The sequence below is a fragment of the Sinohyriopsis cumingii genome, chromosome 3 (assembly GCF_028554795.1).
Source record: "Sinohyriopsis cumingii isolate HCF-2022 chromosome 3, ASM2855479v2, whole genome shotgun sequence".
Classification (NCBI taxonomy): Eukaryota; Metazoa; Mollusca; class Bivalvia; order Unionida; family Unionidae; genus Sinohyriopsis; species Sinohyriopsis cumingii.
In genome coordinates this window covers 86,521,640-86,542,212 of record NC_142963.1, presented here as the reverse complement: position 1 = coordinate 86,542,212, position 20,573 = coordinate 86,521,640, and the positions used below count along the sequence as shown (strand labels likewise).

Below are 20,573 nucleotides of genomic sequence, written 5' to 3'. Positions count from 1 at the left end.
CTAAATGCGCTAGATATACATCATCATTTGAGATTTGATCTTTTTTAAATCTTATCCGATATATCCATTTATACCAGGTATCTTTACTTACAGGTTTATTATACTCAGGTTTTAAATATCTATCTCTATAACTAAAACTTGATGCCACAAACGCAGCTAATTTAGGTAAATCTGTTTTATTTTCTATTGCCTTAATAGTCATATCATTAAATTTTTCAAGCATCTTAACCTGTTGTTCTTCTGGTTCCACTTCTTTTAGTTTTGGCTTTGGTATAAGAACTTTTTTTATTTCACCAATACCTTCAAGTATTTCTTCATTTATGGGGGGTGGGGTGGAGATTGAGCAGCAGCTATTTCAGTTGGAAGATCTCGTAAAATCTTTTTATTTTATTTTATACTTCTTTCTGCTATTTTTCTAGTATCTGCAGCAGTCTGTTCTAACGTTGGGCGAAGACCTTCAGTTGCTTCTGCAACTCTTTCACTAACCTTTTGTAACTGGCTTAAATATATTTTCTGTACCTTCTGCATATTCAACTTGTGATTCTTGACATTTTTGAAGTTTTTGTCTAAGAGAATCACGAACAGGTAAAAACTTTTTGATTGCTTCTAATCTTTATTTAGCTAACCTAGCTGTATAAGATTCAGCACCAGGTGCCATTATTGGTCTAATTATAGCAGCAGAGAGGGTGCGACCTCAATGAAATGTCAGGTGGGTAAATGAAACCACGTATACTTTAAAAAAAAAACACTAATGACAACGGTAAAGTAACAAAAATCTAACCCAATTAGATAAACTCTTGGTAAAGTTAGAGGCTTCGGTTTGGCATTAGTGACCTGATTTGTTTCATTTTCGTAGGAAGCTTTATTTTTTCAAAAATGATGTTTCAGCAAAAATGTCTGTTCACCCTCTCTGCTGCTCATATAGATTTTGTTGCTTGTTACTTTGCTGCAATAACAGAAAGACTTAAAGTATAAGTGTAACTTACTAAAGAGAAGATGAATCATTAGCCTCTTTGAATATTGGATAAATGTGTTTAATAGGACGAAGTACAATAAAACAGATGAAATTACATACTTTATTACTGGAAGTAAATTAACTGCCATTTGGTTAAAAAGAGAACCAATTGAACAGGTCATCCCTTGTGCCTGCAGCCTCCCTCAGTTCTTTGTGGCTCCCCTTTTAGGGTCAGACCACCGAGGGAGAGCTTTGAATTGAGGTTGTTGCTTTGACTGGGACTACATGGCTTTCAAGTTTGCTGATGGACCCTGTGGCAAACCAGTCTCTTGAATCCAGAAAATCCCACAGCATCCCCAAAGGTAATCTTTCTCTTAGATTTAGACTATCAAGAATTCAATGGAACAATGAATTTTTATCAAAAAATGGCTAAGGGTCTTGATAAGACTAGTGATGCAAAGCATCTGAAAAAAAATATCACTAATATTAAAACAAGATTTTCAAGATGGCCACAAATGTTCAAAATCTTAATATTACCTCAAGTCTTCAACAGTAGTTGAAAGCTTTACCACATGCTGAGTATTATGATAAAACAGAATTAAATCAGACATGTTTTTAGATTCATTTGAAAGTAGTATTTTATAATTAACTTTCCTAATAACTTTAGGATGGATATGTAATCATGCAAAAAGGTTGGCAACATAAACAAAGCACAATGAATGACACCACACAATCAATCTATATTCTTGCTTTATCTTTGCCAAATGTCATCTTTTATATTGTGAAAAGATGCAAGAATTTCTTCATATAACTGATTATTTTCTAACACCATGCTTTCTTTTATTTGATTAAGACTTTCTGGGTCCTTTTGCCAGATATTTGGCTAGCTGTCCATTTCTGTTTTAGATAAGAATTCCCTTTCCTCATGTATCTTCTTTTTCAGGGGTTGTAATTGTATCCTGTGCAATATCATCAATTTGACATTTATCCTCTTTTTGAGATTCAGCATCTTCATCTTGTGCAGTAATGCTTTCCAATTTTCTATCTGTACTTTGATTTGCTTCAATCTGAGAATCATTTTTTACTGTTTCATTTTCATATATCTGACCCTCATTACTATTGCTGTTAGGTTTACTATCTATAACTTCTATATCTTCAATCTCATTATGTGCCTTAGTTACCTCCAGCAAGTTGTACTTCCGTAGAATAAAATAGTCCCTAACAACACTCATGCAGCAGACAGAGCCAATCACCTCTACAAGTACAACAACATCAGGATTATTGTGGTTAAGGCGATGTAATGGATTCATCTCCTTGATAATTTTTCCAAGAACTGGTAATATACTTGTACGACCAACACTATTATTGTTCCTTATTTTCACCACACTTGTATAACTAAGCCCCACACCAAAAGGAGTTCCAAATGTCTTTTCCAAAAAATCAATTGAAAAGGCCTCAATGTCTTTCAAATATGCTTTACATGTTCCTGCGATTGGCAAGAGCCTAAGGGCATACCGCGTCTTCTGAACTTTCTTCTCGGCTAGATCAGATAAAATTGTGTGTGCTACCAAGCATGGGTCCTCAAGTTGAGTTTTAATAAAGATACAGTTTTTGGCTTTTGTGAAGACATTTTGGAACCTCCTTTTCCCTGGATTCTTCTGTTGCTTCTTCATCTGATGGACCTCTCTCTCTAAGCTCTTCTCCATGTCTTCATCACTTCCTGCATCATCATCACTATCAGCATTGGTGTCTGACCCAGACCCATCTGCACCCATCTGAAAACAAAACATATGATATAGCAAACTTGTAGGAAATAACATGATACAAGTTATATTTGGATGCATGCTCAATTTCTATTTAATGTTAATTTTTGATAATCTAGCAATCAGTAAATTCACTTATTTTTGTGGCATCACTTTTCATAGTTTCACTAAAAACGTTTGATTTTATTGGTATTTAAGTGCGTGTCCAACCAAGAACAGGAACAAATCAGAAAAAGCTGCATGAGCTGGTAATATTGTCATAATATACTGTTATAGATTTTAATTTATACATAAAATCTCTTAAGAGCTCTTAAGACAGAAACCTCAGTAAACCAAACTCCCCCTGAAACTGAAATTATGTTTCTAATCCTTAATTTCAACAAAGAGTTCACTTATAAACAGAATCCATTTGTCAAGAGTCCTTAGAACAATACATAGATGGGTGGAGGAGATTAGCAGTGATTTCAAGCCTCAAAATAAGGTCAAACTGATCTAGTTTTGGCATAATTGAGTCACACTCCCCAAGATCCATCCACACGCCAATTTTCTTTTTTGTAGATAAAATGAATGGCTACATTAATGAGGAGTGAAAAGCTTGAAGACATGGTCAGGATAAACTGATGCTGATCTGGTCAAGTTATTCTCCTTATGACACGGTCAGGATAAACTGATGTTGATAGTTATTCTCCTTATGATACGGTCAGGATAAACTGATGTTGATAGTTATTCTCCTTATGATACGGTCAGGATAAACTGATGTTGATCTGGTCAAGTTATTCTCCTTATGATACGGTCAGGATAAACTGATGTTGATCTGGTCAAGTTATTCTCCTTATGATACGGTCAGGATAAACTGATGTTGATCTGGTCAAGTTATTCTCCTTATGACATGGTCAGGATAAACTGATGTTGATCTGGTCAAGTTATTCTCCTTATGACATGGTCAGGATAAACTGATGTCGATCTGGTCAAGTTATTCTCCTTATGATACGGTCAGGATAAACTGATGTTGATCTGGTCAAGTTATTCTCCTTATGATACGGTCATGATAAACTGATGTTGATCTGGTCAAGTTATTCTCCTTATGATATGGTCAGGATAAACTGATGTTGATCTGGTCAAGTTATTCTCCTTATGATACGGTCATGATAAACTGATGTTGATCTGGTCAAGTTATTCTCCTTATGATGGATCCATGTACTAGTAATTATCATGAATGGAGGTAAAATAGAGTCCAAGGTAATGAGTGTATAACAAACGAAAAGTTGAAAATAAAAGTAACTCTAGCATAAAAGTTATTCCACAATGACCTAGTGTTTGTATGTGATTCAGATTTTTAACATAGCTATAAGAATTTTAATCATATTGCTATGATGTTTGCAGTGAAGCAGTTTACAGCGATGTCTAGCATTGAAGAATCATGCCAGACATGTAGCCCCATTTCCCACACTGCAACATCCGGATACATATACCAGGCTGACTAGTCAAAGCACTCACCTCTTAATGCTGAGCACCATGTGAGGCAGCTTCTAGTATATAATATTCTTATAAGTCTTTGGTATGACTCTGCCAGGGCTCAAACATGTAACCTCCTGCATATGAGGTGGATTTTGCTCTAACCACATAGTCCACAAGAACAGTCCCTAATGCTTGGTATGATAAATTATTTCAACTAAAATGTATCTACATCCCAATTTTCTTTTCATTCTTTGGTGAAATAGGGTTCAGAAGTGTATAACAGATGAATAGATGAAAATATAAATGTTGCTCAAGCATGAAAGCTGAGTCAAACAGACCTGGTTTTGGTATGGTTGACTTACATTATGATGCATCTAGATGCCAATTTTCCAGGTTGTACATGAAACTGGGTCTAAGAGTGTGTATTCAAGTTGAATTTTTAATGTAGCTTTAAATAATTTTCAGTCACATTGCTACGATGTCTGCAGTGTGGCAGGTTATAGTGATGTCTAGCACTGGGGCATCATGCCACAGACATGTAGCATCATGTCCCACCCGTTACATTATCCTGAAACCAACCCCAATACTAATGTCAAGTGAGGCACCTGCTAGTATAATTTTTTCAAGTCTTTGATATGACTGAAGACCTAATATACGGAGAGTACAATGAATATACGGTACAGTTTAAAATACAAAGTCACCAGTGTCTAAGTTATTAGATGTGCAGTAAATGAACAGCTGAAAATGTAAGTCACTCAAGCATGCAAATTAGGTCACAGTAATAGTTTGGGTCTGGTTGAGTTATTTTTGTGAAGCTGTGTATAAATACCCATTTTCTTTAATGCTGGTGAAACAGAGTCCAAGAATCTGAGTATAAAAAATGAACATTTCCTTAATTCCCAAACAATTATTAAGCAGTGAACACTGTCATAACTTGTTGAATCTGTAAAAAATGTGATAAACTAAATCAAATTCATATAAAATTAGTTAACTTTGATGATGACCAGTCATCAGCCCCACCAACACACAGCAAAAGGGTGGACAAGGGAGGAGTGTAGGGGTGAAACGATTCATCAATATATCAATGCATCAATACTATTGCTGTAATGATACACATATCGATACAAGAGACAGAGAATCAATACAAAACTATACTTACTGTATGTAAATTATCTGAGTTTCAGCAGTCATAAATAGTTATTTTATTTGTTTGCCTTGTTATTCTTTAAAATTAGATTTCATCTGAAATAGAATCTGCACTCACAAGCACTCATTTTTATTAGTAAAAACAAGATTAATGAGAATACTTGCAGCACAGTCTATACAAGTCAACACAAAGTGACATGGTTCATAATCAGCCTCCGCCCCATTCCATGTTAATTAACATTAACTCAGCGACATGTTCAGCATATACTACATATTCCAAAAGTGTTTTATGTGTATAATAATGTACTTTACTCATCATTTAACAACCACTTTTACACAAAATTTCTGTGATGAACTGTATCATGTTTTTTTTGGTCGATTTTATAGCTACATTTCTGGTGTGTCGCATGGTGAAATATGATGCAATAAATTCTCATTGGTGGTTATTGCTTGTTTCAGTCAAGGTTAAACAATAATCACCAATCAGAAATTAATGTAGCTTATTCCTTGCATGAAAAACAGGAATTATCGGCAAAGCAAAGAGAAACCATGCAAAAGTCATTAACTGATATGTAAAGGACTTAAACACAATGTTGTCAATGTGTGCAATTGCATAAATCTTGCAAAATGTGCATGAATTTGCAAACTTGGAGAACAGTGATGCAAGAGAACTCACACAAATTAGTTGAAAGTCCCACATAGGAAAATGTGCTCGATGAAGTATGCCATTTTTATTTAACTGTTCTTCTTGCAACATCTGTTCTTTTGGGAAGGTAACTGTTTACACATCTGGTTTCTTCAAGCATGAAATGAACGGTTGCTAAATTAAATTTGACTGGCACTTGGTACACAGGAATAAGCATCATTATAGTGCAGTTTGAACCTTCCATGAAGGAAGTTTTACAAATGTGTGTATAAAATATACAGGCTACCTGAAAACTCGAAATGTCTGATTCCCAGTGTGGTTCATTACGATTTCCTTCTGCAAATTCTGGCTGATGATGGTGATGACAATTTTTTTTGAGTTATGAACTATATCGAATTATTGGAGCTGGGAAAGTGTTGATGGAGATACCAGTGAGTTATTCTGAGCATGAAAATGGTATTAAATATGAGTCAGGTGTATGTTTAGGATGGACAAAATAATAATAATAATGAGGACTCTGTATAGCGCCTAATCTTTATACAAAAATAGATGGCATGACAGTCAATCTCCTTTTGAGCATTACTTCTAAATTAAATGTAGAAAGGGCTAAATACTAAGCCTAATTAAAACACAATTTAAAAGTAGAATGCAATTTTCATTTTTTATCAATCAATTCAGTCATGCAGATCATATGTTAAAAAGCCATATATCTATATCAGGGTTAAGATAAACTGAATAAATAAGGATAAAAAAATTGAAATTAAGTAAAGATATTTATTTGAATATTTCTCTCTGCACAAATAGACTATGGCATTGATGGACTAGAATCCCTAAGAAAGCATTATGGAACACAAGAAATCTGGCATGGTAGTCAGTAAATACTGATTACCTGTGGCCACAGCAGTATTTTGCATCTGCAGGAGTACAGTGTGATAGATTGCGTTGGTATTCATCCTTATTCCCATGCCTGGAATTGTTACAGAAGAGATTTTCTTTGCAGGATGAAATTGCATTATTTCTTCTGTTTTGAAGATAACATCATAATGTTTTCCAAGTTAGACATGAAATTGGTAATGAGAAACAATCATGCAGTGCAAAACAATGGGTCTGGTGGCTAAAGTAAGTTAAATGGAGCCACAATCCAATAGCCTAAAACGCTGAATAAACCTCATCGACAACCAACAGGTAGTCTGTTTGAAGATACTTTTGTTATCTGGGCAGCTATAAGAAAGGCATATAAATATATGATAATTATATGTATATCTGTAATCTGCATAGTGGAAATAAAACCAAGAATGTCAACATACATGAAAGGGTACCACCTACCTTCCAAAGATGGAAAGATCATCAAGTGCATTGATATGTATCATATCACAGGCTGTGTATCATGAATCATATCGATATGGGGCACAGGTGTATCATTTTACCCCTAGAGGATTGGCTACGATATTTACTGTAACAACGAATTTTCTAAGCAATATTTTGGCTTAATTCAATTTCTTAAAACAACAATATGAGATTAGCCAACTGAAAATTACATGGACAGATTAAAGTGAGGGTTGTCATGCCAGAGTAACTGCAGTATCATACCAATGGTTAGATAGGAAACACACAACCACTGAAGGAAACACAGATTAGCATTTAATACATGACATTTATGAAGCAAATTCCACAATAGGGAAATAGAGGATGTCCATTGCTAAGAATGTCATATAAAGGTGAGCATTTTAGCTGGTTTGACTGTCCCCATGGGGGAATGAGACCAGCCAATGAGACCAGAAGGAAGTCAAATAAAATTGACTGTTAGGGATGCTTTGTCTGAGCGATATCTAATCAAATTTCATTCTTGGATAAAACAGTGAAACTCTGTAAACTGAAAACCCTTCAGATTGGGATTTCAGTATTCAAGAGGTCTCAATGTATATAGAAATAAGAAAAAAGTACCTGTTCTGGACCATAAAGTTCATCTGCATATTCATTCAGTATATTGTAAGTTTCTCTCACTGCCTCCTTCTCATGAGAGTTGCATGTCACCAGAAACCCTCGAATTCCAGGTTCCAATATGTTTTCAAGTTTCCTGCTTTTCTCCTTCCCTGCTCTGGCACACTTCTGGTAGTATGACTTAGGGCGCTTTCTGCTACCCTTTTTGAAATCTTCACTACTCATTGGCAAAAACTATCCCAAAAAAAGAAAACAAATCCAAACATATATATGTTGCTAAGGTAAATAAGAGGCCCAAGTGGGCACAATATCTCTCAAATGACTGACATCAGCCTGATAATTAAAGCAGTTGACAAAGAAATCTGAGTCACATCAGCATCATTTGTCCAATACTGAATGGCTGCAGTGGCCAGGACAACTTTTGTTGGTTTTAACGGCACTTTTAACATTACAATAATCAACAGAAAATGCCACCTTGATAACATACTATGATTATGTCATATTTGTAAAATGCACTGCCATTATTAAGTAGTTGACAATTCTGCAAAATAACAGGCAATGTATACAACCAAATAAGGACATGAACAAGCATTACTTTATGTTTCATCAAACTAACATGAATCATAGTGATTAAATGAGACTTTGATTATTGGTCAATCTGTCCAAACTACCAACTGAAATCACAGTCACAAATGTAACAAAATCAGCCATTGTCCAAGGATTGACACATATCTTAAACAACAAGCAAGTCAACAATACAATATGTGCATCACCTTTTACGGAAAATCCACATTCAAATGGTGAACTTTAATCCTCTCCAAGCTGTTTCCAACACAGACAGGACATAGTGGTCATCATAGATTGTTCACATCTTGGCTTGTAGTAGATGGATTAAATATTACTGCCTCAGTTAGAAGTCATAGCAATATAATCATATAATCATGCATGTCCACTACATCTCATGGAACTTACATGTTGACTCAGCTGCAGTTAACAGTATAAAATGCTATTTTTAGTTGTACACCATGTTGTTTAATATTCAAAGACTTTGCCCACTAAAAATGCAATCACATACGTCTTTCTGCGAGAGATGAAAGATTTCTGAGCAATGAATGCTGAGACTGTGTTTCACAAAATATACGTGTAGTACAGTAAAACCTATTATGAGCGAACTCTACTATGAGTGACCACCTGTCATTTACAACCAGGAGCACAATGCAGAGAGATTTTATTATATAAACACTCTGTTGTGAGCAACCACCTGCTGAATGTGACCAACTATCACAATGTCTTGGCACAATATGCATTTGAACACTGCAATCAATGACCACATTGCAAAGCCTGAGATAAACTGCACTGACCTTTATTTAATCCTTGTAACAATGATCGCTTATACTATTCATTAAAAAACATTAGGCTGACTATTGATTTCTCAAATTTTTTAGGTAGTCCTGTAGTGTTCCTATTTTTGATTGTAAACCAGATTAAAGAAAATGTATATTCTCCAGCACTTAGCTTGGCTCATAGCCCTTATGTAGCTACCATCCATATGAATAAAAGGACAGGGGACCAGTTTATCCAGCACTATGAACAACGGTAATCACAAGAACAGAGTCAGACACCACTGACCTTTATGTAATCATTTGTAACAATGACCGCATGAATAGTAAAGATTGTTCTGATAAAAAACAAATATAAAATGAGCAAAAGAAAAAATAGTCTGGCTACCAGTTTGTAAATTTGGCAAGTCAAGTATATAGTGACACATGTAACTGTAAACCAGACTAATGTAGATGTTGTGAATTTTCATTGTAGTGCCTAAGTCAAGGTAGTGGTCGCTTAAAATGTAATCCGTATTGCCTGGGGGTGAATATGATCTTCATTAAACCAGCAAGTGAGAATCGTTTCCTTTCTGGATTCGATTCATTGTGTTAAAGGTTTGTGATGTCTTTTGCCTTTTCCCCGATGTTACAGTCACAATCACCAAGCTGTCGTCTATTCAAGCTGGTGCGACTGCGTTACACACTTTATCGAGTTAATCCCTTTATGTTTGTTTATTAAGCTGTTGACTTTTGCTTACAAATAAATGATTCTGTTTCTGGATGAGATAATTTTTTGTTTTTATTGTATTAATTGTTAGATATATAATTTATATATCTAACAATTAATACATTATAATGCACACATATAGACTTTTCATATTTTCCTAAAGCATCGTCAAAACCATCTTTACAGTTAATATTACAACTGAACATTAAGAATGTTCAAACCTAGTACTTTAATGACAATGGAAGAACCTTAGACTAAAAAAAGACAAACACTGGAGAAAACAATTATTTTAACTGAAAAAAGTGAAAAAGAGCAGATCACTTGCAAAATAGTGGTTTGCATATTGGCAAAACAAATATAGGGTGTTATAAAGGAAAAGTTGTAAATCAGAAACAATTTAATATGCTAATACATGCACATGTGACCTTCAAAAGTAAATGTGATTCATGTTCAATGATAGAAGTATATTTTTATTGTAATACATGTATAATTTTGTTTTCAGATAGATGCATACAATATTTTAGCAAAACCTATTAATAAAGAACAGAATATATGAACAGTGAATGTGGTTATTTTTATTTAAAAAGTTCTGAAACTGGACCTTGGAAACAGGTCATTTTGTGAAAACCTGTTAAGAGACCACCTGTCTTGACTGTTTTTTGTTGGCTGTAGGTGCAGTCTCTCATAACAAGTTTTACTATATTACAAAATGAACAGGTGAAAGTGATGATAAAGTGTAATCACTTAAATATTTTCGGCAGGAGATAAACTTCTATTATTTTCAGCTAATAGTTAATATAGATAAAATTATGAAATATTAAATTCTTTTTATCTACATGACAATTACTGCAGGAAATTTCTCACGGATATCCATCATAACATCAATTTTATGCAACTCAACAGAAATGTCTACTATTATGCAAGCTAAGCTGTGAAATGGTTATATGCAGTACATTATTGTATTTACTGTACAATAAATAGCATCAGTGGTCTCGCATGGAAAAAATATGAGTCACACCAGCAAAAGTTGCAGTCCCCTCCCAGAAGCATACTGGGCATACCTGAAGTGGCTAAATTTCCAGATGGGAAGAACCAGTAGTTGCCACTGTTTGATTTTCTAAATTCTTTATACCACGACATATAGATCTTGTTTGTCCATTAGAGTGAAAATGAGTTATATCAAGCTAAAGAAAGGTCTTATTCCAAACACTAAGCTAGATATCACACACTTTCTTACATCTGGCTACTGTTCCATGCGAACTTTAGTAACTTAAAAAAATTCTGAATCTCATTAAAATCTCTGTCAACTTGCTGTTTAACCCCAAAATAACTATCAAATTTGCAAATGGCATTTTATTTAGGTCTCAATGTATCTTGGGTTCACATGCACTACTTATTTGGTACACTTGGAAATGAACACAATAATTAAAGTTAACCTTTAGAGATGTCCATTTTTGATGTGCTCTTATAATGACCACATGTACACCACTGGGTCTTTCTGCCTCTGAATTCAGTCACTGTAAATATCAGCATATTTTCCCACCACTCAGCAGCTAGTAGAAATATTTGAGTTTGCTGCCCAGTTATTGTGTCATGTTCTTTTGATGTACTCTTACAATGACATGTACATCTGGGGGTCTTTCAGCCACTGAATTCTCTCACTGTAAATATTAACACAGTACATCTGGGGGCTCTTTCAGCCACTGAACTCTCTCACTGTAAATATCAGCACATATAAAAATGATCATTTGATCAACATAATTTCCCACCCAGCAGGTGCTTCAAGCAGGACTGGCAAACCTTTGAATTTGCATATGCAAGGTTAGACCAACAAGGGGACGTCCATTAATTATGTCAACAAATTTTAGGCAATTTTTTACCCATCCAACTTGTCAACAACTGTCAAACTTTCAGTGACCCCCCTAATAAAATTTTACCCCCCCCCCACAAACTAACAATATTTTATACGGCTGGTTTTTATGCTAAAAATAGAATTATGGAAATTAAAAGGTCTACAAATAAATTTTAATACATTTTTTTTAATTGTTTAACAGATTTCAAATTGACTATAACACTTTGAATTCATGAAAAAATCGAGAGTTTATATTCTAGCTTCTATCATCTTCCCATGGGGAAGCCAAATGTTCTTCAATTGTTATAATGGGCATAGTAGCTGATTCATTAATTTCTTGTGGAACTGATACACCCGACAAGTCAACATCATCTTCATCTAACCATTCTGTGCTTAACATCTCTCCATGAGCAATAATTGCCATCAGCTCTCTCTGTCTTTTGGCAGCCACTCGTATTGGCCGAATTCCAAAATATGAAGATGCAAGACTATGACTTCCTTGGCAAGAGCTCAGCCGGTTTAGGATTAAACTGGTGGGCTGTTGACGGGAGAGCGAGTGTGTGCCATACCAATGCACCGACTAATTTCCTATTTTTTGATTTGTTAAATTTATTGTAAAAAATAACATTGTTGACGTCAATTTATCTTGAACTCCCCCCTCCCCCATGTCAACAATTGTCAAACCCCCTCCCCCCATTTTGTTGACATAATTAATGGACAACCCCCAAGTTGTTCTCCACCTTTTTTTTTTGTATGACTGGCTGCTGCCAGTCAAACAAAATGAAAAAGGTGGAGAACAACTTGCTGGTCTAATGTAAGGTGGGCTCCAACGTAAGTCCCAAAAGAAAAAAAAACTGCGTGTGAATGTGGGATTAAGTGCTTCTGAGACCTCTAAGCCTCCTGTTTGTGTGTGTTTTTTTATTTATAAAAGCTTTATCTAAGTGGAATTTATCCTGATCATGCCTGTTACTTGATGATATCTACAAGCTTAGAAAACAAGTCCAAACAGTAGGCCAACAAGTTGGCCACTAGTTTTGTCTGAAAAAAAAGGCAGAGAACTTGTTGATACATATCCAAATACATTAATACTGGAGATACTGCCCTGCATTATAGTCTTGACTGAAATTCTAAGATTTTTTTTAACTTGGTACCAACAGAGGGAATACTAATAACCATCATAAAAAATGATGTCTTGGTCACGACTACCCCCTCAGTAAAAGCAAAACACCAAGGTCTAAGACGGTAATATCTCAAAATTTGTAGCCAAAATTAACCGAATATGTGAAAATCATATTTTCAGGCCATACCACCATTTCTTCGTTAAATTCCTTCTTCATTCAAATCCCCTCCACCCTTTTTGTCAAATGGACAAGCAATTTAGGCTATATCCTAAAAGACTTTATGAATGATAGCCCGCGCTTCCTATCGTCTTTCCTACTCTACGACAGATAATTGGGCAAACATAACTGTCCATCTATCTATTAACATGGAATAGAAAAAGGTCACAGAAGACTATCAAGTCCGACTGATAAACGCATGCATTCCGAAAATGTACTCGGCTGTAACGTACTAAATTTTATAAAACAATGCAAAATGAGTGATTCTGTCTGGATTTGTTTACCTATTTGGTTTAAACCTAAAACGCAGAACAATGAACAGTAGGTATTACTAGGGAAGTGGAGTTAGATTTAAAGGAAGTGATTGAAAAACGGTCAATCTCGTATGCACGTATCTACATGTGGTCAAAACACAAGTTCCTCAGACTGGTTCTGATGCTCTACAGACTGATAAGTTCAGCAGTCATTCGATCACGGAATATTCAAATTCACAAAAAGGAAGTATTAGCTAGTGATACGTTAACATAAAATAACGTAAAACTGATATTTAAAAAACGAATGAAATTTAAAATGTATTTTTTATTTTACCAAATCCATTCATTTAAATCAATATTTTTCTTACACAGCAAACAGCTCATTATTTCTAATTTGTTTTAAACATAAAACTAAAAATATTCATTTTAACCTATACTGTGTTTCATTTATTGAGAAATTAATCACTCAGAATCTTGCTGTTTCAATCAAAGTTTACATAATAAAGCTACCTATCTTTCAATGATGCTACTAATCATATTAAACATCATGAACAATCTCAAGTTGTGTGTTTTGTTAAATTTGTATGTCCTCTTTTACATTTTACTATCCATTTGCTATAAAATAAAATAAATGGATCCTCTCATGGGCAAATTTTAATATGCAGTCAAACATGTTTATAATGACTTCTCAGGGGATCACACAAAGGTGATCTTTATAAACAAACAGACGGTCTTTATATACTGGACATAGATGGATTTTAAAGAAATAATGAAATATAGCTAGCAAGCTTGCTAACTAGCTGGCTAGGAAGATAAATAACCAGGTGCAATAGTTCAGATAAATCAACCAATGGAGAGTATGTCTTTGAAAGTAGGCAATTAATTTATATAAGGAAAAATGTAACATTTATCAGTAATTATCACCAGTCATTAAACAATGAAGTGCATGCTATATGCAGGCAAACTATATAGAAAATTTGGATGGCGCTGAAAATAATGGTCTCCATTGGCATCTGACTATTTACATTGTTGTAAAACACTTTGACATGTATAAATCTGAGAATAGCAGTACTTTATTCAAAACTATAAATTAGAACAGAGTGGAAATTGTATGGAAATGTATGTAAGTTGTATGGAAAATGGAATTGTATGGGAATGGTATATAGGTAACTAACAAAAGACTTCTCTTAAAAATTATAAAATTTGTCAGTAGTTGTTTAAAGAATATGGGTCTACATCATAGATAGACACAAGCAAATTTTATTTAGAGATGGAATTGCATTTAAATAATAATAAACATCAACTTGTTGCAGCTATTTTTACCAACATGTGAAAAAATGTCAGCCTTTTCTGCATTATTATTATTATTATTATTATTATTATTATTATTATTATTATTATTATTATTATTATTATTGTATTTTAAGATAATCCTCATGTGAGTTTTGCTTATGTGTATAAGAAAAGTTCAAGATCATAATTATTCATCCTAAATTTGTGTCATGGCTATTTTGTATAATATGTCTATTTTTGTATTCAAGTCAGAAAGAAAGTTCTGTATTGAGCATATTAATATTTGTTGTGACAATAAACACTAGTAAATAGCATTGTATATTGTTGTTTATGTCTATGGGAACTCTTTTGAATATGCTCAGGATCTTTTCAGAATCGTACTTTATTTTTCATTTTATATACTTTTAAATTATTGTTTATATCACTCAATACTGGGTATTTTTTTTTTCATTTGCCTTTAAGCGAACGAGACCATAGTTTGTGTTGTATCATAATGATTATATAGATAAGTATCAGTCCAGGAAAATCCAACATGGACGTATCGTTAGATGATTATATTTCGCGCAAAAGCGCAAATTTTAAGGTCGAAATAAGGTATACACTTAATTTTGTTTTATCACCAGTGGGAAATTTCAGAGTATTACATTATTATCAGGCACATAACTCGATGAAACCAAAGCATATTATCATTTTAAAGACGGTAGATTGCGAAAGTGAAAGCATTCGTGTAGGTTAATGTTGACCGAATAATGTACACGCACCTTCTTACTTACGTTATATATACAGTCGTACCATAAAGTAGTATTTCGAGCCTACATAAAGCCATTAAAATAAAAGTTATAGACTCAATAAATAATGGCAAAAGTAGTAATTGTCGCACGTTCGTCGGTACAGTTTCGCGGTACGAGTTGCTTCCCTTTCCCAGTCAAATTCTTGCTCTGAAATTTCTCGACTTTTAGATCTTGCTGACACAATTTCGTATATTTGGACAGTTGTGGGGTGTTAGATTAGAGTGAATTTTAAAAAAGAAAAGATAGAATTCACTGAAAACTTATGATGGTAGCGTTGGGTAGTCCTATTTAACAAGCTAGGAAAATTGTGCATCATTGTATTAAGCCCTATCTGCCGGGTGCGTCTTTTTACTCAAATACACACAAATGTGCCCAGATACACATTAAATATATCTTATGTGGTATATTTATATATGTCGACATGTTTTAATTGTTAATTGATAAATGTAAACACTTTATGCCTTCACTTTCTCTGTTGACGTGATTTTCATCCACTCTATAAATAATAGAGTTTCCTCTGAACCTTGCCACCCCATTTTTGATATTTGGACGTTTATGTTGGGGTGTAGGGTTAGAGTCCATTCCCTCTCGAAAAGTTGGTGTCGGCTTAGGGTAGCTGCTTACTAGCCAGCCTAGCAAACTATGACCACCATTCATCGAGATATATCTGCATGAAATCAATAGGAATATGATTTATTTTATCAGAAATAGTGAATATAGCATTTGTTATTTCTTTAATCCTCTGACAGACGAGATGTAACTACAGCATTGACGAAATTTGACCTGGAACTCACCATTTGCATTCTGTCATCGTGATTGTAGATGAAGATAAACTATTGAGTTAACAAACATGTCAAAAAACTCATCAAATAGAGAAGGGCACACAAAGCCTGACAAAGTCATACAAAGTGATGACAGAAATGTTTACTATTGCATGACTGGTAACTGGGACAAATTCCAAATTCATTAAATCTTAGAAAGGCATACAAAGCCTGGCAAAATCATAACTAAAATGTTTATTAATATTTTACAATGTGTATATGCAATAAATTATTTTCATAAATGGCTATTGTTCAAACAGGCACTGGATATCATAAAGTGGCATATTACATAATTTATGTGAAAAATCAGTCCCAAAAAGCAGAATTATATGATTTGTCTGACTTGGTTATTATCCAAATTTAGAATTTATCTCCCAGTTTGCAGTCATTAATGTGGCATATGTTGAACCATAGCCTTTTGGTTTGAAAATGAAAGCAGTATACTGGCAAGTAAATATCCACTTTAAAATCTCATCCTTCCATCTTTGTCATATGTATACCATTTATGGACATAAAGCATTTCCAGTCCATGTCTCATGCTTGTAGTTATTAATAGAGTGGATGCAAATCACATCAACATTTAGGCATAATAACAGAAAGTGGAGGCTTGAAATGATTGCATTCATCAATTAACGATTAAAACCTGGTCTACATAAATATACACCAAAAGATGCATTTAATGTGTATATTTGAGTATATTTGAGATAAAAGACGTGCCCCAACCTGCCTGATATCAATAAATAGAATATTTGTCTTGCCATTTAAAACAGTTAATTGCATCGTTAATAAGCAGATATACCATCTAAATTTACAGTGTTACAAACTGGACACCGTACATTGCCAGTTCTTGTCACATGATCTGAATATTGTGGTCTGCATTTTTCTTCATTCAGAGGTCAGTGAATCACATAATGCAAACAATCTGTGTTGGGAAATGGCTATTTTAGGCCTAATTCTGATTTCATGACATTTGGCAATCATGTGGCTAAGAAATGAAGCATGGATCAACCCTTAAAGTCATATTCGCGACATAAGTCGTGTTGTTGGTTGAGGTCTTGTAGTGCTGGTTGCAATTTCAGTTGTTTTTCAGGTAAGCAACAATGTACACATCCTATTACTTCAACTTGCCATGACTACACGTAAAACTGTATTTGATTGGTACATTGGGGCCTGAAACAAGCATTCCATTGTTATTTACTGAGCATTTAGCAAAGAAGTTTTACATGGAAAAATTAAAATGGCGGATGCAGAATACGATTGTGATTTCTTTCAATGAATACTGGCTGCAGATAATGATGATGACTATGATTTGGAAGGATTTGAGGAAGATGAGATTATTGGAGCTGGTGAAGTGTTGATGGAAATACTTGAGTGATTTTGAGCCAGGAATTGATGAGAACGGAGCCTGATGTACATGCTGGCTGGACGAAAAAAGATGGTGTGCCTGTCAACCCTCATTCACTAGTACTTCAAAATTAAATGTCGAGATGGTAAATACTGAACCTATAGACTATTTAAGACTAGTTTTAATAAGAGAAGAAAGGACCATGAGGGATTCAGAAGAAAGTAAACATCTTTCAGATGTTAGACATTTATTACTGACTCTACCTCTAATTTTCACAATTTGTTTGTGGGGGGGGGGGTCCTCCTCCAAATATACTGGCTGCAATGCATAGCATACCATGGACAAAAAAAGTGTCTTAAACCACAATGGCCAGCTTGAGTATTCCTCAGACTCAATGTATAAGATTGGAACAGACATAACATGTACATGGTTGAACTACTAAAGAATATAACATATCTATGATATATTTGAACTTTTTCATTAAAATAAAACAACGTGAAATACAATGGTAACATGTCATTTTACCTGTATTTGCACCTGTGCATGCAAATATATTAAACATACACACGTGCTTTGATGCTAAGTTTAGACAACCACCATCATTTTTCATATAGGGTTTCTGTATCTATTGTGTATATTTATTAAAACACATGAAATTTAAAAACTGTATAGTTTTCTTTTTTTCTTTTTTTCTCAAACAATTCAGCACTGAGGGATCTTGTACTGCAAAACAATATAGCACTTTATAGGTTAAATGTTTATAATTTTTGCATAACAAGTTCATGCAGTATAGCTCATACATTTGGTAATTTCCTCATCCTTCATAGTAGGGGTTGAAAGAGTATTTAGAAAATTGACCATAGCTCTGCACCAAGAACTTTTAGCAGGGTTGTGGGTATAGTTGCTGTCCGTTTAAGGTCACTACAGTGATCTCCAGTTATCCAATATTTCAAGGATTGCTTGATCTACAGTAGGGGGCCCAGGTCCCAGAGTGTCTAAAGCACTTACCTTTATAGAACACTCACATCTCTCACCTGTGTTTGTATGGGTTCAGGTCTTGACTTGACCATTGTGTGTGTGTGAGTAAACTTATAATAGCTTCCCATGGGGGGGGGGGAGGGTCTTCCTCCTCCAAATATATTGGCTGCAGTGCATAGCATACCATGGACTAAAAAAGTGTATTAAACCACAATGGCCAGCTTGAGTCATTCCTCAGACTAGATGCATCTCAATTTTGGTCCATAGTTTGCAGGCTGGGTCTTGTACCAAACTTAGAGCAATTAGAGCTTATCTCATCACAAGATTTCATCTACATGGAGATAAATATCCTCACAAAATTATTGGATAGAGTCCCATGAGATGGAGTATATATGATCCTGACCCTGTTAGAGGCACTGAGAGTTAAGAGGTCATCAGCTCATTTATTTTTATCTCTTCTGGAGACCTTAAACTCAGTCCCTTCATGGGCTATTGGTTTTAGGGGTCACCAGTTGTAAAAAAAATAGTCCCTAATGCTATTGTTAAATATTTCAAAATCATGCATAGTTATCAGCTAAAGTAATGTAGAAATTTTATTACCAAATGATCTGATTCTTGTTCCAAAACTTATGGACCCCATTCACAATTACTGATGAAATATCAGAGACATGGGCAAACTGTATATGTAATACGAATAATGAGAGAAATATGCACCTCCTATGGGTATTCAGAAAGCTACGATGCATACTTATAAATCTGTGCCAATTGCAAACAACATAGACAATGATCTGCCATCACATATTGCTCCAGCAGATCTGGGTCCATGTTGTTTGTTCTAATGATTGCCACAAACAAAATTGCACATATGCGTATGTAATATGCATATGGTACTGTAATACATTATGGGTTAATTCAAATGATAAAAACCATAGAAAAGTTAGCACATTTTCAAAAAAGAACATTTGGGCTAATATCAATCCAGAAAGAAAGCAAGGAAGATTTAGCTGGTAAGTTAAAAATATTACCTATTAAAGACCAAATCCGGTTGAGAAAAGCCAAATTAATGTACAGGATATCCAGTAATAGTACTCCTGATTTTTACAATCACTATTCCAGTATAGGTTACCTGATAATGCTCTCCATCTGCAATCCATGTCTACCAAACAGTATAAAATTCCCGAACTAAATAAGAATTATTCAAAAACGTTTCCAATACTCTGGAACTTTGCTCCAGTTGAGATTTTAAATGCTTACTCTATTTCCATCCTCCAAATCCAATATATCCAGTGGCTTCAGAGATGCAGTTAAAATAAGTCAATTTTCTTTATATGAGGGCCTCCAGGTAGATTAGCTCTTCAGCTAATTTTGTTACCCTCTTTAAATAAAGTCATTTAAAGCTCTACCCCGATTAATCGGCCATACTCATAACTGGGCCGATTATTGGAACAATCGGTATCGGCAGAAATAATCTGTGCCTATGTAAACAAATTTCCAAAATATAAATTTAATCATAACAGTCATCTTAACATGGCTTGAATTTTAATTCAGAATTAAATAGTGGAAATTAAGGAATAAACATTTGATTTGGGGGTTAATTGAATGACAGTATATTCTTAAAAGTAAATACTTTTTAACATGCTTGCTGTAAACTACCGCTGATTGTCTGCTCACAACAAATTATCAATACCATGCATGCACTCATCCCAATCACAGCAGCCAACCAGCCAATGAGGTTTCTTGTGGATGTTGAACTTTCAGCATACACATTACAGGTATGGTCCTGGCTTTTAAAAAGTTATCACCAAAATAAATTGCCACTCTCAATATTTTGTTGCCAATTTTCAAAAAATGTCGCCAGAATAAGTAGTGAATATTTTTCCAAGATTATTAATGTAATAGGCACCAAGATTATTAATGTAATAGGCAATGAAAATTGAAAAAGAT

General features: G+C 34.4%; 2 protein-coding genes across 4 annotated transcripts in view; one reads left to right on the top strand and one right to left on the bottom strand.

The window, feature by feature from the left end:
• Nucleotides 1-1,062: 1,062 nt before the first annotated feature.
• On the bottom strand, nucleotides 1,063-13,589 carry LOC149803243 (THUMP domain-containing protein 1-like). Its single transcript, XM_089952891.1, has 3 exons — nucleotides 13,432-13,589; nucleotides 7,913-8,143; nucleotides 1,063-2,730 (listed from the first exon to the last, which is right to left on the bottom strand). The coding sequence occupies exons 2-3, from the start codon at nucleotides 8,132-8,134 to the stop codon at nucleotides 1,879-1,881; spliced, it is 1,074 nt and encodes a 357-aa protein (XP_089809017.1). The 5' UTR covers nucleotides 8,135-8,143; nucleotides 13,432-13,589; the 3' UTR covers nucleotides 1,063-1,878.
• Nucleotides 13,590-15,205: 1,616 nt separating this feature from the next.
• The window catches only part of LOC149803242 (uncharacterized), a 71,264-nt gene continuing 65,896 nt past the window's right edge, over nucleotides 15,206-20,573 (top strand). For all 3 annotated transcript variants that reach the window (XM_089952888.1, XM_089952889.1, XM_089952887.1), the window contains exon 1: nucleotides 15,206-15,288. In XM_089952888.1, coding sequence (XP_089809014.1) covers nucleotides 15,227-15,288 — 62 coding nt within the window. In that variant the 5' untranslated portion in view covers nucleotides 15,206-15,226. The remainder of the gene's footprint in view (nucleotides 15,289-20,573) is intronic.

Coding starts and splice junctions, on each gene's coding strand:
- LOC149803243 (XM_089952891.1), bottom strand. CDS start 8,134: ATGAGTAGTGAAGATTTCAAAAAGGGTAGCAGAAAGCGCCCTAAGTCA. Junction 2,731..7,912: donor AACTTTATGGTCCAGAACAG/GTACTTTTTTCT, acceptor TTTTGTTTTCAG/ATGGGTGCAGATGGGTCTGG.